The 26343-nt window shown below is 38.6% G+C and overlaps 2 protein-coding genes and 1 pseudogene across 2 annotated transcripts; all 3 read right to left on the bottom strand.

Annotated features, from left to right (window-relative positions):
- Positions 1–8978: 8978 nt before the first annotated feature.
- Positions 8979–19390, bottom strand: LOC112065457 (Golgi phosphoprotein 3-like). The gene is made up of 2 exons (XM_024126060.3): positions 19354–19390; positions 8979–9979 (listed from the first exon to the last, which is right to left on the bottom strand). Exons 1-2 carry the CDS (start codon positions 19373–19375, stop codon positions 9555–9557), a joined length of 447 nt encoding a protein of 148 aa, XP_023981828.2. The 5' UTR covers positions 19376–19390; the 3' UTR covers positions 8979–9554.
- Positions 15399–16687, bottom strand: LOC129392318 (Golgi phosphoprotein 3-like). The gene has a single exon (XM_055086518.1). The coding sequence runs from the start codon at positions 16627–16629 to the stop codon at positions 16327–16329; it is 303 nt and encodes a 100-aa protein (XP_054942493.1). The 5' UTR covers positions 16630–16687; the 3' UTR covers positions 15399–16326.
- A 1947-nt stretch (positions 19391–21337) lies between the features above and the next one.
- LOC112063544 (Golgi phosphoprotein 3-like) lies at positions 21338–24259 on the bottom strand (annotated as a pseudogene).
- Between the last annotated feature and the right edge of the window lie 2084 nt (positions 24260–26343).

The following is a 26343-nucleotide window of genomic DNA, read 5'->3' on the forward strand; positions in this document are numbered from 1 at the left end:
GCATTGGCAGGCGGATTCTTAACCACTGCGCCACCAGGGAAGCCCCGATAACATTTTATTAAATACAAATACATTTATATAAATTTCTTGAAAATTCAGCTATTCAGAAGTTCTCCCTCTTTTCCTATCATGTTAAATAAAAAGTGCCTCTCAGGATCTTAGTCTGGTCTTCCCAAATATACTTTTCTTTGTCATTGAATCTATTTTTATGTTTCACAGGAAAGTTTGTTTTTATTTATTATTGTGTACAGTATGGGAATACTGAAAATCTTATGGATGAAAAGAGACAAAGTTATTTTTAAGTATATTTTTAAACGTTAAGATTATTTACTTTATAAAGTTGTATAAATCATCTTTCTGTGATCACATGACTATGATTAGCAAAGAGAAGTTACATAGTATTTCATATTTGGTGGGACTTGTTTAATAGAAAATCCTTTTCTACCTGACACAGGATTTTTATTAGACCTTTAGGTTTTAGTTCAGATGTGACAATTTTCACTTGCCTTAAAACGCATACGGTTTTGCCAGTAAGTCAAATGTGAATGTAATTCTAATTCAGAACTAAAAGCCATCAGTAACTGGTCACATTCATACCAAGATTTAATTAGTACTTTCCAATGTGAAGTTGGTTTTGGTTTTTTGGCTTTTTTTCTTTTAGAACTAATGGGCATTGCTTTGCCATCATAGAAGAAGATGACCAAGGAGAAACCACATTGGCTTCAGGGTGTATGAAATATGAAGGATCTGATTTTCAGTGCAAGGTAAGACCTAATTTGAGGCCTATGAAATAAAGGGAGGGGCCACAGGAAAAGCGTTGATTCCCCAAGGAGAAGTGTGCCTGGTCTGCACATGGCTGTGTGCAGTAGTTAACCTACATAAGAAAGATGTGAGTTTCATGTTGCTTGTTCTCAGTGAAGCCACATTGAGTCAGTCTTCCAGGAGATTACAAGCATTTGTGACTTATTCTAGAATGTCAACTGGGATCTGTGTCACATTCACTAGAGGAAGAAGAATTAATTTATTTAACATTTACTATTTGCATTTAATATGCTAAGTGCTTGGTATATTTTACCTCATTTTCTCCCAGTTACCCTATGAGGCAGATATTTTTTATCCTCCGTCTTATAGCAGAGGAAACTAAAGCCCAGAGAGAAGTAAGTTCATTGCTTAGGGTCACAAAGTTAATAAATGGCAAAGCTGTGATTTAAGCTATTTGATTCCCAAATCCTTGTTTCCATAATACTGTGCTGCCCCCAATCTGTTGTTGGCAAAGTCTTTCTTTCCCTTTTAAAAGTAATGTAACATTTAGCTATCTGGTTTACAGCACTCCTCGTTTCTAAAATCTTTAAATCATACCGCTTTCAGCCTTCTCCGAAGTGCTCTCAACTTCCTGTGATGTAATTCACCTAGCTGAGAAGATGGGAATTCAGACAGAACACAGAAACATTGTAGGGTCTCTGCATACTTCTGGGATACCAATCCCACTTACTAGCGTTTGGTCTGCCTTCTTCATTCCTGTAATCATCCTTGATAGAGAAGACTGAAACAAAACGAGAGTTAAGGAAGTGTTCGTTTTCTTTGTCCTCCATTACCTGGTATTTTGTCGGCAATACTACATCCATTGCTTGGTGGTCTTTCTTCTAGCACTGCCAAAAACCCCTTCCTGATTTTTCTTTACATTTTCTGTCCTGCAAGGCTGAGCTCATTTTGAACTTTAGCCATACTGGGACTATTCTTGGATGCTTCACGCTTCTTTTATTCATCTTTAGTTGTATACTCTTCATTCCATCCTTCATGTAAGTTTTCTCTAGATCTGGGATATTTTTTTCAGAGTCACCTGTGTAACTTCTGACATGTCTCTCTTTTCTCTTTCTTTTTATGATCATTTAAAGGTAAAAAAAATTGTTAGAAAGTTAAAAATTCAGTTAAAATGTAAAACTTGTGCTTTTGGAGGTTTCCAAGTACTCTTGACCCATCTTACCTTCTCTTATATAATCTCAAGTCCCTTATAGAATCCCATATAGATTCCCCTATGGAATCTCATTTTCACATTTTTAAAGGAATACCTGATTATACCGGGGTTTCTCCTTTCTACCCATCTGATATTTAAGAATAAGAAGGTTGATTTCTGCTTATATTCTTGCTACTTCTATGACGACAGACAATTCCTTTCTGTTACTGTTTTGGTCTGGAATGGCACTTCTTCCAGGTAGTGCTGAAATGTCAGCATTCAAGTTAAGAACTTCTCAAATACTGTACTTTTAATCAAATAAAACTTCACATATAATTTTTGGTATCTGTTCCCATGACTACAGTCTTTCCCTGTGCTCATTTTCTGATCTATTAGGGACACATATCTGGTTGGTGGTCTCCCAAAAACTCTCAGAAATATTGTTTCTATATTTTGCCCTTATCCTCACCACATACACTTCAACTTGCTTCCATACCAGGTTCATTAGTTTCAACATAGTTGTTATAGGCAGAATCAACTGTATCTTCTGCCTACTTGACTACCTTTTCTAACCTGTCATTTCTTTGGCCTAGGACACGCTCCACTTTTTAGTCAGATCTTAAGTCTCATCCAACTAAGTCTCAATACTACTATGAGATCATATTTACCCTGCTAGTCTATCACTGTAATAAAATGTATTACCCATGTTTTTTAGGAAAAGATCTCATGATTTTAAATACTTTTTTACTAAAAACAAATGAATAGTCATATCTTAAGATATGCCAAATTTTGGGTGAAAAATATATATAAACTTTTGTTTATCTGTAATTAAGTTATAGTCTAGTGTTCTAACACACCATGCACATACATACATTCTTCTTAAGAAAAAACATTTTAGAGTCTTTACAACACTATTTCACGATAGATTTAAATTTTTCAATAATCACTTTCACACAAACTTAGCAGGTCCTTTTCACTCACTGAATTAGAAACTGTATTTTATGAATATTTTAAAAATTAATTATCAGTTTCGTGTATCAGATTATTTCTAATTTTCTTCCTTTAGGATTCACCAAAAGCCCAGCTACGCCGGACAATAGAATGTTGTCGGACCAACTTATGTAACCAGTATTTACAACCTACACTGCCCCCTGTTGTTATAGGTAGGTTAGCAGAGAAAAGTGCAATCATGATTCTCAGTGAAATATTTTCTCTGGTTTTAACAATAAGCAAGCTTTCTAGAGTTCAACACTACAAGTTATTTTTTCCTTTTAAGATGTGATCGAAAGGTAATATGTCTTTTTCATTGTTTACTTCCATTATCAGGTCCATTTTTCGATGGCAGCATTCGATGGCTGGCTTTGCTCATTTCTATGGCTGTCTGCATAATTGCTATGATCATCTTCTCCAGCTGCTTTTGTTACAAGTAAGATAATTATTTTGATGCAAAATATTTTGTTGAATATTAGATATAAACAGTTGTTCTTAAAGCCAGTAGGCAGAAACCATTGACAATGTATTTCAGGAACCATTAACTTGTATTTTCTGGTTATCTCCTTTAATTAACTATATTATAGTTTCTTAAGGGAACAGAGGACCTTACTACTAATCAATTAATTGGACACTACATTATACTTCTTGTTATGTTCATGAGTACTTAAGATATTCTTATTTATAGAATATTGAACTTTCTTATATCTAAATTTAAAAACCTGACCCCATATATGCACTACCAAATGTAAATTAGATAGCTAGTGGGAAGCTGCCGCATAGCACAGGGAGATCACCTCTGTGCTTTGTGACCATGAGAGGGGTGGGATAGGGAGGGTGGGAGGGAGGGAGACGCAAGAGGGAAGAGATATGGGAACATATGTATATGTATAACTGATTCACTTTGTTGTAAAGGAGAAACTAACACACTATTGTAAAACAGTTATACTCCAATAAAGATGTTAAAAAATAAATAAATAAATAAATAAATAAAGGAGCTTTTTAAGGAAAAAAAAAAAAGAAAGCCTTCTGTTTTGGTGTTGATATATTAAAATAGCAGCTTGCCTAACAAAAAAAAAAGAATCCAACTTCTCATCAAGGAAAATGATGATGATAAAAGAATGTTAATTTCCACAAGTTCAGGATACTTAAAGAAAATTAATCAGTCACCTTTGGAGAATGCTTTGGAACCAAGTCTATTTTGAAAACTGGTAAATAAAATGTAGAAATTCTCCTACCTTTCCTCTATGAACTGTACTAAAAGGTATTGTAGGTAAAGTGAAGTTTCTCTTTATAGAAATATTTTAGCTAATAAACAAAGAAGAAATGGTAACAGTTAAAATATCACCACATGCAACCTCAATAAATCACAGGATCTAAGAACTGAACAGCAAGATTGCTATCACAAACCATCACAAAAAGAGAGACACCATGTGCTTCCTGATGCAAGAACACACCACCCCCGATGAAACAGGTGCCTACACAAACCAACCCGAATCTGACAGAGCCTCAGATCTAACGCCCAATTCTCAGGAAGTAGAGGTCATTAAAACACATTAAACTACACTATGTGGATACAATCAGCAAAATCCAAACAACAGGACAAGGGATCCAATTTTATCAACAAATATTCCTCAAGGAAAAAAATGAGAGAGATGAGGGAAAGAACTTACAGATTGAGAGAAACTAAAAAAGACATATAAAGTGAAAAATGAAACAGAACAAAATTATTAAAGATGAATACTGGGTTGGGACAGAGACTTAGGGAGGTTGTAATTGGGAGGAAGCCTTGAACGGCTTCTGGACAGCTGGCAAGGTTCTATCTCCTGGCCTGGGTGATGGCTGCAAGCATGTTCGCCTTAAAATAATCCACTAGCCTATACAATTGTTTATGAGATTTTCCATTTGTATTTTAATCATAAAAATTACATGAGGGCTTCCCTGGTGGCGCAGTGGTTGGGAGTCCGCCTGCCGACGCAGGGGACGTGGGTTCGTGCCCCGGTCCGGGAAGATCCCACATGCTGCGGAGCAGCTGGGCCCGTGAGCCATGGCCGCTGGGCCTGCGCGTCCGGAGCCTATGCTCCGCAACGGGAGAGGCCACAGCAGTGAGAGGCCCGCGTACCGGAAAAAAAAAAAAAAAAAAAAAAAAAAAATTACATGAAACCTTTATATACACATATAATTATACATATTTTTCATGATTTTTATATTTGTTATAATCATACCTCCCCAAATTTTTATGAAATATATATATATACACATATATATATATATCCCCAAACCTGAATACCATGCTGATCTCTTTAGTATGATAATTAAGGTCTCCACAGATTCCATGCTTAAGCACTACTGCACCTTACACTTTTCTGAATTGTTAGGAAAAAAAAAAGGAAAAAAAATACTTACCATATATACCAACTCCAAAGACTGAGAAAAACAACTGCATCACAGACACAGGGTTAATATCCACGATATATGGAAAGTCCTGGTGAATCAAGACATAAAAAGATCAATAACCTAAATTAGAAAAATGAATAAAGAACATGATCAGGTAACTCACAGAAAAAAAATACAAATTACCAATAAAGATAGTAAATGATAATCAACCCTTCGATAATTAAAATAATTTGACCCTTCTCCTCACTATTACCTTGGCAAAGACCAGGATTGATGACACCCTCTAAGGTATTAGCTAAGGTGTGGGGAAACCAGCATTCACGTTATTTGAAGTGGAACTTAACATGAATCTTAGAAAATCTGGCTTTATCTTTTACATTTTCAAGGCATAGTCTTTGAGCAAACTTACTTCTATTAATTCCTCCTATAGAAATCAAATATAAAGATATGTACAAAAATATACGTTACGTTTGTAATAATGAACATGAGAAAAACCCAAATGTCCATTAAAGGGAGAAATTATACAATGAAGCCAAAAATGATTAAAGAGAATGATGTGTGCTTATTCTGAAAGTTCTCTCCAATGTAAGTGCACAAAGTAAACTGCACACCAGTATATAATGCTGCTAGTGGGAATCACAGCTCTACCACTGCTCTATCAGGAGTAACTGCCTACATAATTCTAATATTGGGCTGAGGAAGTGTGGTTATCAATCTAACTTTACCACCTATGCCTCTTTGAAGAGTAAGTAGCCTGCAAGGTGACAAACCTTAACATCACTTCCTTACTTGGTGCTATTAAAGAACGTACGACATTCATGCAGAACTTAAAAGAGTCAGGGCTATCATTCTGGGACCCAGTGGGCTGCAATGAATTGGAAACTACCTCAGGTTGTCAGTCATCTTGATCTGGATGAAAGTGAAATGGAACAATGTTATCTGACAATATAAATATCTCCATTTAAGATGGAGAGGCCATTGAGTTGGAATCAAACTTCATAAATCCCTCACACAGACTTGTGACTAGTGGTTTCCATGTTCCTGGGGCAAGAGTAGCCATGCATGGCAGTCATGGACTCTTGTCACCATCAGGCTGGATGTCATCACTCATTGGTCCTATATTGCCACTGAACCACACACCAGCCCCTCTCACTTTCCTTCAGGTGGTGGCCAAATTCAAGGGTTTGTCATACTTTAAAAAAGTATTGTACCCATCTGTTTGCAAACGAGGGGAGGAACTGTGTAACGTAATGCATCAGAGGCCACAATGCAATCCTGCTTCAGCAGGCCAGGGATTTCTTGGCCAACTGACATCTGATGATGCTTCTTTCTCCTGAGAATATATAGAATTAGTCAACTTTTTCACCCCCAAAAGATAATTTATGTAAGTTATACCAAGATATCAGAATAAAGCAGGGATATCCTTTTATCATTGTATTTTGCACCACCATGAGAATTTTTTGGACGCCCGCTATTGTGGTTTTTGTTTCTGTTAAGGAAAAGAAGCCCCCTCCTAGTCCCCAAATAAGAAAGGAAAAATTATGGTTGAACGCCATTACTGTTTTCAATCACTTCAGGATTAAAAGCTCAAACACTTACCAGATAATATGAGACTGGGCAACCCCTCCTCTCCAAGCCTGTTCTTCATTAAATGAAGATAGTAATTGCGGTTTTGGGAGGTCAAAACAAGATATAAAATACTTTACTAGGCACAGAGCATGCATTCAGTAAGTTTCCTTTCTCCCTTCTGTTACAGCATTGTTCCAGACCAGGTTATTCTAAGGAACACTCAGCAATTAAACATATGAAGAAATCGATTTACTATTGCACAGTACGTTTTATTATATTAAAACTCACTGCCCGATTCTTGGATCTGAAGGCTTTTAACAAAAGTGGCATTAAGCCTGTGGACATACTGCTCCTTCCACACAGAATAATGTCCCTGGAGTCACACCATTCCTGCTTACAGAAAACTGTAAACAGTGGCCTTCTACAGGAAGGAGTTCTAGATAACACCCTCCCCTCTGGATGGTACCACTTACCCTCTCCTCTGGAGACACAAACGCGTACTGAAGTTGAGGTCACACACAGGTAGAGCTGACGGGCACTCTGCTCTGAAACAAACGCTGACAGAAGTTTGGGTGAGGCCCTTTCCCCCTTGCTTGAGAATACGGATGCGGCTTATAAAGCCAAGAATACCTTAGAAACAACCACTACCTCATTCCTAAAATCTCTGCTGGAGGAAAACAGTAAATCTTCACCTAAAAAGAAATTCCAGGACTGGTATAAGTTTCAAGTATCCATTTTGTGGGAAGAAACTATAAATTAATACTTTCTATACTTAATTACCACCAGCAGTTATCATTTTTGGAGGTAAAGGAGGTTATTTTAATGGAGAGAAAAATCTGTCTTATTTCATGAGTTAAAACAGGAATTGGCAAACCAATGCCCATGGCCGGCTGCCTAATTTTGTAAATGAAGTTTTACTGGAATACAGCCTCACTCATTTATTTGTATTGTCTATGGCAACTTTCATTCAGCAGAGTTGAGTAGCTGCAACACCGTATATGGCTCACAAAGCCTAAAATATTTTCTTAAAATATTTTCTATCTGGCCCAATAAGAAAAAGTTTGCCAAGCCCTACATAGAAATATTGCCATACTAAACTAAGGCTAAGTAAAACTTCATCAGAAAGAAAACTAAAACCACAATAATTAGAATACAAAAATACAAATGACATGCATGCTCTGATTCAGGCACTTTCAAGATCATAGTTTATTTATTACTTCAGATAAAAAGATAGTATACATATTAGGGAATCCCTTAAAATTCAACTCTAAAGTTATACACCATCTAGTACTTTTGAATTGAATGTTAACCAAAAGTCTCTAAACACCTGAAAGCCCCACTAGTAACATGAACTATGGTAATAAAAAATTTGTTCAATATATAGTATTTACATTATGAAACCAATGGTGATACGATAAACAGTGATAAAGAAATAGTAAAAATAAACTCTAAAAAGCAAAGGTTTATATTCTTACAATGTGCTAATTATCATAATTGTATATAAAAATTAAAACAGCAGAGCTTTCTGTTACAAAACTCTTAATCATCTGAGTTGTAGTCCTTACTTGCTAACGATTTACATGCAACATCTGCTAGTACTGACATTTGATTTTTTTCCCCCAAGAAAGTGTGAGTAGATATTTATTTAAGAGCAGACATTAATTTACTTGTGGACAGAAAAAGATAAAACTGTACTCAAGATTAGTACTGGTCACAAGCCTCTTCTCTATAGAAATGATAAAAATAGTAAGACCGAAAAAAAATTCCTGAAAGGAGATGCATAGGCAAAGAGTACCATGAATGGCACAGCTCAAAAAATCTTGGGACCAATTAGACACACATGTTTTCTCTCTCCTTCAATGATGAGAGGTCTATTTTGCCATCAAATTATAATAACTGTAGCAAGTAAGGGGTACCAGGTGTACAACTAATTAAACCTTGCAAAATACTAAGATGGGCAGGGGTGGCCAGAAGAAGGAACAATATCCATATAATTCAAACTATATACAGCATAACTAGAATGGGAGCTCATCCCAAACTGGTTATGTGAAACAATCAGACTTTTATGATTTAATAGTTAAAATTATAACAAGTGTAATAATACAACAGATTTACATGGGAAGCAAGATCCAAGGGGCACTTTATATTATTTACTGTGTATTTCAATTTAAAAATAATTTTGCTAAGTATACATCTCAACTGAGGTCTATGTATAAAACGTCCTAATAGATACAGATATTTACCTTTGGTGAGTTAAAGGCCTTTTTGTGACTTCTGTCTGAATTGCAGGCAGAATGCGAGATGTACATGCACATGTGGGAGAAACTCAACCTGAGGTAATCCACAAGATGTGCGTGTGGGGACCCTGGAGGTGCTCTGACAGTCAAAGCACACCAGAGCCCAAACGGGCAACAAGCAATGGAATGCCAGTATGGTGGTGAAACTTTTCTCACAACAGAAAGAGGAAGGCCTCTCGTACCAGCAGAATCCTGCATACATACACAAAAGAAAAAGCCACCCACCATTTCATAAAACAAAAGCCAATTATAGTGTGGGAAGTACCAACTGCAGAAAACCAGAAGTCCCTGGAAGGAAAATGACTGGTTGCCGCGAGAGAAAGGAGGACGCTCGGTTCTGCGCAGGGTCACTTGGTGAAGGCGGCCACCACTGCCCACAGCACCTCGTTGGTGCTGGCCTTCAGACACTCCACCTCAGGGTCTAAGTCCAGGAGCTGCCGCACCCGCTTGGTGGCTAAATCGTACTGCTCGTCCAGGAGGGGCGCGAACGCGTTCTCCAGGACATCCGAGGCGTGGGCCAGGTAGATGAGGGCCAGCAGGCGCTTGTCCATGCGGTGAGGGTCGTTCACCCATTTGTCGAGAACGGCTTCCTGCACCTTCTTGATGAGGCGCTGCTTAATGTTGTTGTTGGTGAGGGGATGTGTCGTCATGTCAAAAAGAAGGAAGTTCTGTTTCTCGGTTGTCAATACGCCCTTTTCTACCAGGTTTTTAGCTAATCGTTCCCGCACGTTTCTTAACTGATAATGCAATTTTAACGGATTCCACGTCTCACCTAAAAGAAAGATTCCCGAAGTTAGAAATGATAGGTATTATCTGCTAATCTTATTAAATTTTGTACTGTTAAAATGAACAGTAACATTTGACCTTTTTTCCTCCAGAGAAACAGAAGAAAATCCAACTATGTTTTCTTGCCAACTAAACCATGAACCCCCTGATGGCCAGGCCTTTGGTTTCTAAGCACCTGGAACATGATTTTCAGGCACAACAGTTACTCAAGCTGAAAGCAGTCTCCAAACCAGTTCCCCTAATGCGGAAATAAGCCAAATATCAATATTAAATTATGTTTGGCTTCTCTCTAGCTACTGTCAAAAAGCAGCCACTAGCAAAATATGAGATTTCTTTTCTGTTAAACACCCATCTGCAACAAAAAGAGAAAAGAATTAAAAAGTTTCCTGATCAATAAGTTATTCCTGAACTGCTACATATACCTGACCTATAAAACTGGGAAAGCCCGTTTAGGCAATGCTATTCTTTGCTGACAAATAATATAAACCTAATTATAGAAGGACAAAACATTTTCATCATTTTAATCTTGTCATCTATGCGTATTTCCCTTTGAGACAGAAATACTTAAAATAAAACCAAGGGACTTCCCTGGTGGTCCAGTGGTTTAAGACTTCGCTTTCCAATGCAGGAGGTGCGGGTTGGATCCCTGGTCGGGGAGCTAAGATCCCACATGCCTAGCGGCCAAAAAACAACAACAACAAAACACACACACACACACAAAACCCCCAGAAGCAATACTGTAACAAATTCAATAAAGACTTTAAAAATGGTCCACATCAAAAAAAATCTTTAAAAAAAATATATTTTTTTTTCACTAAAATAGTTTTTTTCTTTATAGAAGACTAGAAGGAAATACATCAAAATATTAATCTTGATTATTTGGGGGATTATATGTGACAAATTTTCTTTTTTGTATTTTCCAAATAATCTCCAATGAACGTGTGACTATTTGGGTAATTTGAAAAAAATACTACAGTAACTTTCTAAATTGGGACATGTTAGAGATCAACCACCGGCACCTTTATTATATGCAAAAGCTGAAATTTTTTAATATTGAGAAAAAACAAATTGTACTGTCTACTACAGCAGCCATTAACTATAAAGGGCTATTAAATTTAAATTAATAAAAAAACTCAGGGAATTCCCTGGCAGTCCAGTGGTTAGGACTCCATGCTTCCACTGCATGGATCGAACTCAGGTTCGATCCCTGGTCAGGGAGCTAAGATCCTACAAGCCCTGCGGCACAGCCAAATAAATAAATAAGCAGGGAAAACAACTCAGTTCCTCAGTTGCCCTAGCCACGTTTCAAGTGCTCAATAGCCAAGTGGGGCTAGAGGTTACTGAGCGGACATCACAGAAATAAAACATCTCCATTGTTGCAGAAAGCTCTAGTGGAAAGTGCTGCCTTAAAATACATTAGTATTCAAAATTATTTTGCCATATGACAACACTGAAGAATATGGGGCTATGATTAATTAGTCTTGGACTTGCCTTCTGGACTTAAACAATTAGAAATCTGCATAAAATATATGAAACTGTTCAGATGCTAGTCAAAAGGCAGCCCAGAGCTGTGATCTTTGAGAAAAACCTCCCTGAGCCCTACTACTGCCCAAGCTTAATACCCAAAGGCACATGCCAGACAGCAGAGCAGAACAGAAGACCTCAAGTAGAGTACAGGACTCACACTGTGTAAAAAGGCAGAGATCAGAGCTGGGGGAGGCTAAGGCAGCTGGAATATGCAAGGCAGAGTACTGGAGAAGAGGGGACTATGCAGAATAAGAGCTCTAGAAATCTGCGTGGTGTTCGCGTGAGTCTGGCTAAAAACAAAGCCACATGTGTTATGGTGAGAAACTCCACAAAACAAGGTAAAAAAAAAAAAATTACATGAAACCTTTATATACACATATAATTATACATATTTTTCATGATTTTTATATTTGTTATAATCATACCTCCCCAAATTTTTATGAAATATATATATATACACATATATATATATATCCCCAAACCTGAATACCATGCTGATCTCTTTAGTATGATGATTAAGGTCTCCACAGATTCCATGCTTAAGCACTACTGCACCTTACACTTTTCTGAATTGTTAGGAAAAAAAAAAGGAAAAAAAATACTTACCATATATACCAACTCCAAAGACTGAGAAAAACAACTGCATCACAGACACAGGGTTAATATCCACGATATATGGAAAGTCCTGGTGAATCAAGACATAAAAAGATCAATAACCTAAATTAGAAAAATGAATAAAGAACATGATCAGGTAACTCACAGAAAAAAAATACAAATTACCAATAAAGATAGTAAATGATAATCAACCCTTCGATAATTAAAATAATTTGACCCTTCTCCTCACTATTACCTTGGCAAAGACCAGGATTGATGACACCCTCTAAGGTATTAGCTAAGGTGTGGGGAAACCAGCATTCACGTTATTTGAAGTGGAACTTAACATGAATCTTAGAAAATCTGGCTTTATCTTTTACATTTTCAAGGCATAGTCTTTGAGCAAACTTACTTCTATTAATTCCTCCTATAGAAATCAAATATAAAGATATGTACAAAAATATACGTTACGTTTGTAATAATGAACATGAGAAAAACCCAAATGTCCATTAAAGGGAGAAATTATACAATGAAGCCAAAAATGATTAAAGAGAATGATGTGTGCTTATTCTGAAAGTTCTCTCCAATGTAAGTGCACAAAGTAAACTGCACACCAGTATATAATGCTGCTAGTGGGAATCACAGCTCTACCACTGCTCTATCAGGAGTAACTGCCTACATAATTCTAATATTGGGCTGAGGAAGTGTGGTTATCAATCTAACTTTACCACCTATGCCTCTTTGAAGAGTAAGTAGCCTGCAAGGTGACAAACCTTAACATCACTTCCTTACTTGGTGCTATTAAAGAACGTACGACATTCATGCAGAACTTAAAAGAGTCAGGGCTATCATTCTGGGACCCAGTGGGCTGCAATGAATTGGAAACTACCTCAGGTTGTCAGTCATCTTGATCTGGATGAAAGTGAAATGGAACAATGTTATCTGACAATATAAATATCTCCATTTAAGATGGAGAGGCCATTGAGTTGGAATCAAACTTCATAAATCCCTCACACAGACTTGTGACTAGTGGTTTCCATGTTCCTGGGGCAAGAGTAGCCATGCATGGCAGTCATGGACTCTTGTCACCATCAGGCTGGATGTCATCACTCATTGGTCCTATATTGCCACTGAACCACACACCAGCCCCTCTCACTTTCCTTCAGGTGGTGGCCAAATTCAAGGGTTTGTCATACTTTAAAAAAGTATTGTACCCATCTGTTTGCAAACGAGGGGAAGAACTGAGTAACGTAATGCATCAGAGGCCACAATGCAATCCTGCTTCAGCAGGCCAGGGATTTCTTGGCCAACTGACATCTGATGATGCTTCTTTCTCCTGAGAATATATAGAATTAGTCAACTTTTTCACCCCCAAAAGATAATTTATGTAAGTTATACCAAGATATCAGAATAAAGCAGGGATATCCTTTTATCATTGTATTTTGCACCACCATGAGAATTTTTTGGACGCCCGCTATTGTGGTTTTTGTTTCTGTTAAGGAAAAGAAGCCCCCTCCTAGTCCCCAAATAAGAAAGGAAAAATTATGGTTGAACGCCATTACTGTTTTCAATCACTTCAGGATTAAAAGCTCAAACACTTACCAGATAATATGAGACTGGGCAACCCCTCCTCTCCAAGCCTGTTCTTCATTAAATGAAGATAGTAATTGCGGTTTTGGGAGGTCAAAACAAGATATAAAATACTTTACTAGGCACAGAGCATGCATTCAGTAAGTTTCCTTTCTCCCTTCTGTTACAGCATTGTTCCAGACCAGGTTATTCTAAGGAACACTCAGCAATTAAACATATGAAGAAATCGATTTACTATTGCACAGTACGTTTTATTATATTAAAACTCACTGCCCGATTCTTGGATCTGAAGGCTTTTAACAAAAGTGGCATTAAGCCTGTGGACATACTGCTCCTTCCACACAGAATAATGTCCCTGGAGTCACACCATTCCTGCTTACAGAAAACTGTAAACAGTGGCCTTCTACAGGAAGGAGTTCTAGATAACACCCTCCCCTCTGGATGGTACCACTTACCCTCTCCTCTGGAGACACAAACGCGTACTGAAGTTGAGGTCACACACAGGTAGAGCTGACGGGCACTCTGCTCTGAAACAAACGCTGACAGAAGTTTGGGTGAGGCCCTTTCCCCCTTGCTTGAGAATACGGATGCGGCTTATAAAGCCAAGAATACCTTAGAAACAACCACTACCTCATTCCTAAAATCTCTGCTGGAGGAAAACAGTAAATCTTCACCTAAAAAGAAATTCCAGGACTGGTATAAGTTTCAAGTATCCATTTTGTGGGAAGAAACTATAAATTAATACTTTCTATACTTAATTACCACCAGCAGTTATCATTTTTGGAGGTAAAGGAGGTTATTTTAATGGAGAGAAAAATCTGTCTTATTTCATGAGTTAAAACAGGAATTGGCAAACCAATGCCCATGGCCGGCTGCCTAATTTTGTAAATGAAGTTTTACTGGAATACAGCCTCACTCATTTATTTGTATTGTCTATGGCAACTTTCATTCAGCAGAGTTGAGTAGCTGCAACACCGTATATGGCTCACAAAGCCTAAAATATTTTCTTAAAATATTTTCTATCTGGCCCAATAAGAAAAAGTTTGCCAAGCCCTACATAGAAATATTGCCATACTAAACTAAGGCTAAGTAAAACTTCATCAGAAAGAAAACTAAAACCACAATAATTAGAATACAAAAATACAAATGACATGCATGCTCTGATTCAGGCACTTTCAAGATCATAGTTTATTTATTACTTCAGATAAAAAGATAGTATACATATTAGGGAATCCCTTAAAATTCAACTCTAAAGTTATACAGCATCTAGTACTTTTGAATTGAATGTTAACCAAAAGTCTCTAAACACCTGAAAGCCCCACTAGTAACATGAACTATGGTAATAAAAAATTTGTTCAATATATAGTATTTACATTATGAAACCAATGGTGATACGATAAACAGTGATAAAGAAATAGTAAAAATAAACTCTAAAAAGCAAAGGTTTATATTCTTACAATGTGCTAATTATCATAATTGTATATAAAAATTAAAACAGCAGAGCTTTCTGTTACAAAACTCTTAATCATCTGAGTTGTAGTCCTTACTTGCTAACGATTTACATGCAACATCTGCTAGTACTGACATTTGATTTTTTTCCCCCAAGAAAGTGTGAGTAGATATTTATTTAAGAGCAGACATTAATTTACTTGTGGACAGAAAAAGATAAAACTGTACACAAGATAAGAACTGGTCACAAGCCTCTTCTCTACAGAAATGATAAAAATAATAAGACTGAAAAAAATTCCAGAAAGGAGATGCATAGGCAGAGAGTACCACGAATGGCACAGCTCACGAAATCTTGGGACCAATCAGACACACGTTTTCTCTCTCCTTCAATGGTGAGAGGTCTATTTTGCCATCAAATTACAATGACTGTAGCAAGTAAGGGGCACCAGGTGTACAACTAATTAAACCCTGCAAGATACTAAGATGGGCAGTGGTGGCCAGAAGAAGGAACAACTTCTATATAATTCAAACTATATACAGCATAACTGGAATGCAGCCCATCTCAAACTGGCTGTGTGAAACAACTGGACCTTTATGATTTAATAGTTAAAATTATAACAAGTGTAATAATACAACAGATTTACATGGGAAGCAAGATCCAAGGGGCACTTTATATTATTTACTGTGTATTTCAATTTAAAAATAATTTTGCTAAGTATACATCTCAACTGAGGTCTATGTATAAAACGTCCTAATAGATACAGATATTTACCTTTGGTGAGTTAAAGGCCTTTTTGTGACTTCTGTCTGAATTGCAGGCAGAATGCGAGATGTACATGCACATGTGGGAGAAACTCAACCTGAGGTAATCCACAAGATGTGCGTGTGGGGACCCTGGAGGTGCTCTGACAGTCAAAGCACACCAGAGCCCAAACGGGCAACAAGCAATGGAATGCCAGTATGGTGGTGAAACTTTTCTCACAACAGAAAGAGGAAGGCCTCTCGTACCAGCAGAATCCTGCATACATACACAAAAGAAAAAGCCACCCACCATTTCATAAAACAAAAGCCAATTATAGTGTGGGAAGTACCAACTGCAGAAAACCAGAAGTCCCTGGAAGGAAAATGACTGGTTGCCGCGAGAGAAAGGAGGACGCTCGGTTCTGCGCAGGGTCACTTGGTGAAGGCGGCCACCACTGCCCACAGCACCTCGTTGGTGCTGGCCTTCAGACACTCCACCTCAGGGTCTAAGTCCAGGAGCTGCCGCACCCGCTTGGTGGCTAAATCGTACTGCTCGTCCAGGAGGGGCGCGAACGCGTTCTCCAGGACATCCGAGGCGTGGGCCAGGTAGATGAGGGCCAGCAGGCGCTTGTCCATGCGGTGAGGGTCGTTCACCCATTTGTCGAGAACGGCTTCCTGCACCTTCTTGATGAGGCGCTGCTTAATGTTGTTGTTGGTGAGGGGATGTGTCGTCATGTCAAAAAGAAGGAAGTTCTGTTTCTCGGTTGTCAATACGCTCTTTTCTACCAGGTTTTAAGCTAATCATCCTGCACGTTTCTTAATTGATAATGCAGTTTTAATGAATTCCATGTCTCACCTAAACAAAAGCATTTAAAGCTAGAGAAGAATTTCAGCTATTATTTTCTTTGTACTCTTAATAGGAATAGCAAAATGTGTTCATTGTAGCTGGTTTGCTTCTGGAGAAGTGGAATACAATAAGTGTTCTAGGACGGTCTGTGTTCCCAGAACGTAAACTTCTGGTGGTACAGGAATCATATTTTATTAATCTCTGTAGCCCGGCACCAGGTATATTTCCTGGAACATAGAACTTGCTCAATAAGCATTTGGAAAAGAGAATGAATAAAGTATTCAAATACACAAATTAGAACAGATTGCTAATGGTTTTGGTGCGAGGTAGATATGAGTCAAATTGTAAAATGATAATTCCTGGTACATTTCTATCAGCATAAAGTTATCAATAAATAGCCAAAGTATAAATTAGAGGTTCAGTTATTTTTATTTTTTAAATAAATTTTTAAAAGGAATAATTTTAGATTTATAGAAAAGTTGCAAAGATAGTAAAGCGTTTCCACATGCCCCACTGCTGTTTCCCCATTAATGCAGCACATTTGTCACAATTAATGAACATCGATACATTAATATTAACTGAAGTCCATACACTATTCAGATTTCCTTGGTTTTTGTGGTACGCGGGCCTCTCACTGTTGTGGCCTCTCCCGTTGCGGAGCACAGGCTCCAGACACGCAGGCTCAGCGGCCATGGCTCACGGGCTCAGACGCTCCACGGCGTGCGGGATCTTCCCGAACCGGGGCACGAACCCGTGTCCCCTGCATCGGCAGGCGGACTCTCAACCACTGCGCCACCAGGGAAGCCCCAGAATTCCTTGGTTTTTGCCTGATGTTCTTTTTCTGTTCCAGGATGCCACCCAGGTTATTATATTACCTTTATTTGTCATATTTTCTTAGGCTCCTCCTGGTGGTAACAGTTCTCCAATCTTCCCTTGCTTTTGATGACCTTGACAGTTTTGAGAAGTAGTAGTCTTGTACTTTGTAGATTGTCCCTTTATTGGGATTTATCTGATGTTTTTCTCACGATGAGACTGAGGTTACAGGTTTGGGGGAGTGAGACCACAAAGGGTGCATACGATCAGCATGATTTATCACTGCTGATGTTGGCCTTGATCACCAGGCTGTGGGAGGGTTCCTCAGACATCTCCAATATAAAGCTACTCCTCCCTCACCCCTTGCTGTTCTGTACTCTTGGACGGAAGTCACTATGTGCAGCTCACATTTAAAGAGTGGTGGGTTATTCAGTACTTCCTTGAGAGTGAGGTATTTACATAAATTATGTGGAACTGGAAGTTGTATTTTTCATTAAAGAATTAAATTGAGATTCTCAATAAAGATGGCTGGTTGAATAAATATTCTCTTCCGGATGAAAATGCTATGAAAATAAGAGTAAAAGGATTTCTATAGAAGCACAAACCCATAATAATAACAGGAAAGAACAAAATAGCAGTAAAATTTCGGATACTGCAAAGTAGATGAAAAAGTGGTAGGTGGATTAGTGGATCCAAGAAAGCTAATCCCAAACTGGCAGTGGGTAGAGCAGGGAGGTAGCCTACTTTACACGGCAGAAGCCCAGAGGCTCAGAAATTGGCACCAGATAGCTGGGGGAATGGTGGTGGGGGGAGAAGATAATGGTAGGGCTAAGAATAGAAAGACTGTTTGAAAGTCTATTTAAAAAAAGCATCTCCAGATCTCCTTCTCTACTCTGTGCAGTAGAAGATAATAAAACAGAGCGTCTCTGGACTCAGGGACACCAGGCACAGCTGAAGGAGGCAGGGATCTCCCACTGAAAACAGGGGGATTAAGTAAGAGTTTATGTGAGAAACTCCACAAAACAAGGTAAAAAAAAAAAATCAAGAAAAGTTGTAACGTGAACAATTCCAAGAGTTCACAGAGGGCTAGGGAAAATTTGAATGCCAATTAGCCTGAGTGAAAAGGTCTCACTTTCCACCCAGGACATTCAGAAAGGATTCCAGAAGGATCACATCTTAGTAATAGGGCTAAACTAGCCCTTGAGTAAAGGCTACTCCAGACCTGGACTAACAAAGCTTACAAACAAACTGATCCACAAGTAACTTAACTGCCTAGCAAAACAAATTTCAACAGTCTTTAAAGACAAACAAAATTCAGCACACAACAACACAGCATTCACAATGTCCAGCATCCAATAAAAATTACTAGACTTGTGAAGAAGCAGGAGAATGTGACCCAAAACTAAGGGGAAAAAAAAAAATCAACAAAAACAGTCAAACAAGGACTTCCCTGGTGTCTTCCCAGTGGTTAAGACCCTGCACTTCCACTGCAGGGGGTGCAGGTTCGATCCCTGGGTAGGGAACTAGGATCCCGCATGCCACACAACCAAAAAAAAAAGTCAACCAAATCTGACATGACCCAGAAATGACAGAGACAATGGCATTAGCAGATAAGGAGTTTAAAATGGCTATTATAAATATCTAAATAATTTAAAGGAAAGCACAATGAAGAGAAAATGAGAGCTTTTCTTTTTTAAAGGCTAAATGATCTGGAACTGCCATTTTACATTTTGTTATTCACGCTGTAAAACTAGGGACTTGAAAAAAAAACTGTCAATTAAATAATGAAGAAATGGTACCATGAATCATTATTAACGTCATCTTCTACATTTAAAGAAAACATAACCGCGACTTCCCTGACAGTCCAGTGGTTAAGACTCCACGCTTCCACTGCAGGGGGCATGGCTTCAATCCCTGGTCAGGGAAGTAAGATCCCACATGCCACGAGGCACAGCCAAAAAAAAAAAAAAAGATTAAAAGCAAAAAATAAAGAAAACAAGATAAACTTTTCAAATAGAAAACCCTGGCAAATCAGCTTCCACAAAAAGAAAAACAATCATTGCATTCAATTTCCTTGATAACTTCAAAAAGTAAAAGAGCTGAAATATATTTGGGGCCCTATTAGATTTTAAAACTTAATAGTATAAAAGAAAAATATAACTCAATAATAAATGAAATTCTACTTACTTTCAATTTCTGGTGTTAAATTAGCCCACACCTACATTTAATGTTAAGAAATCATTACCAAAAACAAAAAACAACAAAAAAAGAGTAATCATTAACAGTTACTTGATGAAGCACTATAGAATAGGTTATGAGAGCAAGCTCTGGAACCAGACTGTTTGGATTTGAATTCCAATTTGGTCATTTCCTAGCAGTGCAACCCTGGTCAAGGCTTCTTACCTATTCCTCTGTCTTTTCGTCTGTAAAGCGATGAAAACAACTCTTTCCAGCTCACAAGGGTTATTATGAGGATTAAGTTAGGTTAAAGACATATCAAGTTCTTAGAATAGAGCCTGGTACGTGGTAAGCTCGCAATAAACGTGAGCTATTATTATTTATCCATGTGCAGACTCAGCACTTTGGCAGAAAGAGTTTATCCTATTTATAATGGTCTAAAAAAAATCATACTAGGTACTGAGAATGCAGACATTAGTAACACATTTTTTAAAATTTATTTATTTTATTTATTTATTTTTGGCTGCGTTGGGTCGTCGGTGCTATGCACAGGCTTTCTCTAGTTGCGACGAGCTGGGGCTACTCTTCGTTGCGGTGCACGGGCTTCTCATTGCAGTGGCTTCTCTTGTTGCGGAGCACGGGCTCTAGGCGTGCAGGCTTTGGTAGTTGCGGCACGCAGGCTCAGTAGTTGTGGCTCACAGGCTCAGTAGTTGTGGTGCACGGACTTAGTTGCTCCATGGCATGTGGGATCTTCCCAGACCAGGGCTTGAACCCGTGTCCCCTGCATTGGCAGGCAGATTCCTAACCACTGCGCCACCAGGGAAGTCCTAGTAACATATATTTCTAACTCTAGAAATTTTAAATCAAATGAAGGGAACATTCATAATATAACTAACTGTACTTAACTGGCTAGAATAAGATGTAAATAGGGCCATAAAGACAATATGAACCAAGAGCCCAGAGGAATAAGAAATTACTTGAGTTTGATGTTAAGGGCACACATCTTTCAAAGGTTAGTTATGACTTTCATTTTTCAATTGTTGTACCACCCACTGTCTCCCCAATAAATGCCTGCCATAACTTTCACCAGACAGTTTGGGTTTTGTGTTTTCTAATATCACTGGCACGTGGTAGGCAGCCTAAGGCACCAGGCTAGAATTAGCTAGGTTGTGTTTTCCGACATTCTTAAATGACTTTTGGAAATTCAAACTAATAAACACAAAATAATCAATAGCCAAATTTATGTCAAAGCCCATAGAAAACTATAGTTCAAATCCAAGGTTAATTAATTAACTATACTCATAATAATAATTTGTCAGTTATCAAAGAAGTACTATTCCCTGGCAACTCACTAGTCAATTAGGAAGTTATTCGATGTCTCAGAAAACATCTTGGCTATCTATTCTCAAATAATTGTTGGGGCAGGGGAGGGGGATTTAAGATTATTCTAAGAAACTTATAGGTCAATTTCTCTTTACAGACCTAAAAAAACCAGAAATCCCTCTGATGCTGCTATACAATGATTTTTTTCCTCTATTTATTACTTCAGATAAAAAGATAGTATACATATTAGGGAATCCCTTAAAATTCAACTCTAAAGTTATACACCATCTAGTACTTTTGAATTGAATGTTAACCAAAAGTCTCTAAACACCTGAAAGCCCCACTAGTAACATGAACTATGGTAATAAAAAATTTGTTCAATATATAGTATTTACATTATGAAACCAATGGTGATACGATAAACAGTGATAAAGAAATAGTAAAAATAAACTCTAAAAAGCAAAGGTTTATATTCTTACAATGTGCTAATTATCATAATTGTATATAAAAATTAAAACAGCAGAGCTTTCTGTTACAAAACTCTTAATCATCTGAGTTGTAGTCCTTACTTGCTAACGATTTACATGCAACATCTGCTAGTACTGACATTTGATTTTTTTCCCCCAAGAAAGTGTGAGTAGATATTTATTTAAGAGCAGACATTAATTTACTTGTGGACAGAAAAAGATAAAACTGTACTCAAGATTAGTACTGGTCACAAGCCTCTTCTCTACAGAAATGATAAAAATAATAAGACTGAAAAAAATTCCAGAAAGGAGATGCATAGGCAGAGAGTACCACGAATGGCACAGCTCACGAAATCTTGGGACCAATCAGACACACGTTTTCTCTCTCCTTCAATGGTGAGAGGTCTATTTTGCCATCAAATTACAATGACTGTAGCAAGTAAGGGGCACCAGGTGTACAACTAATTAAACCCTGCAAGATACTAAGATGGGCAGTGGTGGCCAGAAGAAGGAACAACTTCTATATAATTCAAACTATATACAGCATAACTGGAATGCAGCCCATCCCAAACTGGCTGTGTGAAACAACTGGACCTTTATGATTTAATAGTTAAAATTATAACAAGTGTAATAATACAACAGATTTACATGGGAAGCAAGATCCAAGGGGCACTTTATATTATTTACTGTGTATTTCAATTTAAAAATAATTTTGCTAAGTATACATCTCAACTGAGGTCTATGTATAAAACGTCCTAATAGATACAGATATTTACCTTTGGTGAGTTAAAGGCCTTTTTGTGACTTCTGTCTGAATTGCAGGCAGAATGCGAGATGTACATGCACATGTGGGAGAAACTCAACCTGAGGTAATCCACAAGATGTGCGTGTGGGGACCCTGGAGGTGCTCTGACAGTCAAAGCACACCAGAGCCCAAACGGGCAACAAGCAATGGAATGCCAGTATGGTGGTGAAACTTTTCTCACAACAGAAAGAGGAAGGCCTCTCGTACCAGCAGAATCCTGCATACATACACAAAAGAAAAAGCCACCCACCATTTCATAAAACAAAAGCCAATTATAGTGTGGGAAGTACCAACTGCAGAAAACCAGAAGTCCCTGGAAGGAAAATGACTGGTTGCCGCGAGAGAAAGGAGGACGCTCGGTTCTGCGCAGGGTCACTTGGTGAAGGCGGCCACCACTGCCCACAGCACCTCGTTGGTGCTGGCCTTCAGACACTCCACCTCAGGGTCTAAGTCCAGGAGCTGCCGCACCCGCTTGGTGGCTAAATCGTACTGCTCGTCCAGGAGGGGCGCGAACGCGTTCTCCAGGACATCCGAGGCGTGGGCCAGGTAGATGAGGGCCAGCAGGCGCTTGTCCATGCGGTGAGGGTCGTTCACCCATTTGTCGAGAACGGCTTCCTGCACCTTCTTGATGAGGCGCTGCTTAATGTTGTTGTTGGTGAGGGGATGTGTCGTCATGTCAAAAAGAAGGAAGTTCTGTTTCTCGGTTGTCAATACGCTCTTTTCTACCAGGTTTTAAGCTAATCATCCTGCACGTTTCTTAATTGATAATGCAGTTTTAATGAATTCCATGTCTCACCTAAACAAAAGCATTTAAAGCTAGAGAAGAATTTCAGCTATTATTTTCTTTGTACTCTTAATAGGAATAGCAAAATGTGTTCATTGTAGCTGGTTTGCTTCTGGAGAAGTGGAATACAATAAGTGTTCTAGGACGGTCTGTGTTCCCAGAACGTAAACTTCTGGTGGTACAGGAATCATATTTTATTAATCTCTGTAGCCCGGCACCAGGTATATTTCCTGGAACATAGAACTTGCTCAATAAGCATTTGGAAAAGAGAATGAATAAAGTATTCAAATACACAAATTAGAACAGATTGCTAATGGTTTTGGTGCGAGGTAGATATGAGTCAAATTGTAAAATGATAATTCCTGGTACATTTCTATCAGCATAAAGTTATCAATAAATAGCCAAAGTATAAATTAGAGGTTCAGTTATTTTTATTTTTTAAATAAATTTTTAAAAGGAATAATTTTAGATTTATAGAAAAGTTGCAAAGATAGTAAAGCGTTTCCACATGCCCCACTGCTGTTTCCCCATTAATGCAGCACATTTGTCACAATTAATGAACATCGATACATTAATATTAACTGAAGTCCATACACTATTCAGATTTCCTTGGTTTTTGTGGTACGCGGGCCTCTCACTGTTGTGGCCTCTCCCGTTGCGGAGCACAGGCTCCAGACACGCAGGCTCAGCGGCCATGGCTCACGGGCTCAGACGCTCCACGGCGTGCGGGATCTTCCCGAACCGGGGCACGAACCCGTGTCCCCTGCATCGGCAGGCGGACTCTCAACCACTGCGCCACCAGGGAAGCCCCAGAATTCCTTGGTTTTTGCCTGATGTTCTTTTTCTGTTCCAGGATGCCACCCAGGTTATTATATTACCTTTATTTGTCATATTTTCTTAGGCTCCTCCTGGTGGTAACAGTTCTCCAATCTTCCCTTGCTTTTGATGACCTTGACAGTTTTGAGAAGTAGTAGTCTTGTACTTTGTAGATTGTCCCTTTATTGGGATTTATCTGATGTTTTTCTCACGATGAGACTGAGGTTACAGGTTTGGGGGAGTGAGACCACAAAGGGTGCATACGATCAGCATGATTTATCACTGCTGATGTTGGCCTTGATCACCAGGCTGTGGGAGGGTTCCTCAGACATCTCCAATATAAAGCTACTCCTCCCTCACCCCTTGCTGTTCTGTACTCTTGGACGGAAGTCACTATGTGCAGCTCACATTTAAAGAGTGGTGGGTTATTCAGTACTTCCTTGAGAGTGAGGTATTTACATAAATTATGTGGAACTGGAAGTTGTATTTTTCATTAAAGAATTAAATTGAGATTCTCAATAAAGATGGCTGGTTGAATAAATATTCTCTTCCGGATGAAAATGCTATGAAAATAAGAGTAAAAGGATTTCTATAGAAGCACAAACCCATAATAATAACAGGAAAGAACAAAATAGCAGTAAAATTTCGGATACTGCAAAGTAGATGAAAAAGTGGTAGGTGGATTAGTGGATCCAAGAAAGCTAATCCCAAACTGGCAGTGGGTAGAGCAGGGAGGTAGCCTACTTTACACGGCAGAAGCCCAGAGGCTCAGAAATTGGCACCAGATAGCTGGGGGAATGGTGGTGGGGGGAGAAGATAATGGTAGGGCTAAGAATAGAAAGACTGTTTGAAAGTCTATTTAAAAAAAGCATCTCCAGATCTCCTTCTCTACTCTGTGCAGTAGAAGATAATAAAACAGAGCGTCTCTGGACTCAGGGACACCAGGCACAGCTGAAGGAGGCAGGGATCTCCCACTGAAAACAGGGGGATTAAGTAAGAGTTTATGTCCTAGAATTTGGGACATTTCAGCCTTTTCCCTCCTCTCGACTCCCGGAATACTGGAAGCTAGGATTATACCCTCCAGCCAAGACATTGGAAGAGTCTTTTCTGGAAAATACCACCAGCCCAAGAGAAAAGGATGAAAAACACTGATATGAAGATTTCCCCAAAGAATTACAAAGAAGCCCCCACTTCACCACCGCCCACCATGCACACATACAGCTTCCAAGTAACTTACTTGGCCTCTTTTACCAAATATGAGCAGACTGCTAGAGAATGTCATACATTTGGGAAAAATTCTCTAACGTGAAACACAGAGTACAAAATAAAATATTAAAATAACAAAAAGATGTTTCTAATTCCTCCAAAGTGGAAACTACACAAATGTCTAGTCAACTGGTGAATGTCAAAACAAAATGTGGTACAGCAGCACAAGGGAATACTCTGCAACAGTAAAGAGGAATAAACTCCTGATGCATGCTGCAACAAGGATGGCCTTCAAAAACAGCATGTGAAGTGAAAACGCAGACACAGAAGAACATATACTGTATGATTCTATTTATATGAAATGCCTAGAAAACGCAAATGGGTAGAGACAGAAAGCAGATTATTGGCTGATTGGGACTAGGGTTAGGAATGGAGATGAATTGCAAACGGGCACCAGAGACCTTTCTGGGGTGATGGAAATGTTCTAAAACTGGACTGCAGTGATGGCTGACTGACTCAATAAATATACTAAACATCGGTGAATTAGACACTCACAATGGGTGAATTTTATGGCATACAAATTACACCTCCAATAAACCTGTTTTTTAAAAAAAAAGAACTCAGAGGACACTGAAACTATGGAGGGAGAAGAAAAATGTGGGAAAAAAAGGCATTACTGTTCTCAGAGAAATAAGAGAGAATATTGTATCCATAAAACAGGAACAAAATGGTAGTTTTAAAAAGAAGAATATTCAGAGAACAACAACAACAAAAATACTAGGAAAATAAAAATTGGATGGCAGAAATGGAAAACCCAGTAGAAAAGTAGAGGATATAGTTAGGGAATCCAAAACTTAGGGCAAAATGGCAAATAATTGGACAATAAGATAGAAAACTTAAGAAATTAGTTGGTCAATCCAGGGGGCCCAACAACTAAATAATAGGAGCTCCAGAAAGGGTGAACAGAAGAGAATGATGAAGAAAAGTGTTGGACTTCCCTGGTGGTGCAGTGGTTAAGAATCTGCCTGCCGATGCAGGGGACACGGGTTTGTGCCCCGGTCCGGGAAGATCCCACATGCCGCGGAGCGGCTGGGCCCATGAGCCATGGCCGCTGAGCCTGCGTGTCCGGAGTCTGTTCCCCGCAACGGGAGAGGCCACAACAGTGAGAGGCCCGCGTACCAAAAAAAAAAAAAAAAAAAAAGAATCCGCC

Source organism: Physeter macrocephalus, chromosome 8 (assembly GCF_002837175.3).
Source record: "Physeter macrocephalus isolate SW-GA chromosome 8, ASM283717v5, whole genome shotgun sequence".
Classification (NCBI taxonomy): domain Eukaryota; kingdom Metazoa; phylum Chordata; class Mammalia; order Artiodactyla; family Physeteridae; genus Physeter; species Physeter macrocephalus.

Coding starts and splice junctions, on each gene's coding strand:
- LOC129392318 (XM_055086518.1), bottom strand. CDS start 16,629: ATGACGACACATCCCCTCACCAACAACAACATTAAGCAGCGCCTCATC.
- LOC112065457 (XM_024126060.3), bottom strand. CDS start 19,375: ATGACGTTAATAATGATTCATG. Junction 9,980..19,353: donor GACGTTAATAATGATTCATG/GTACCATTTCTT, acceptor TCTTTCTTTTAG/GTGAGACGTGGAATCCGTTA.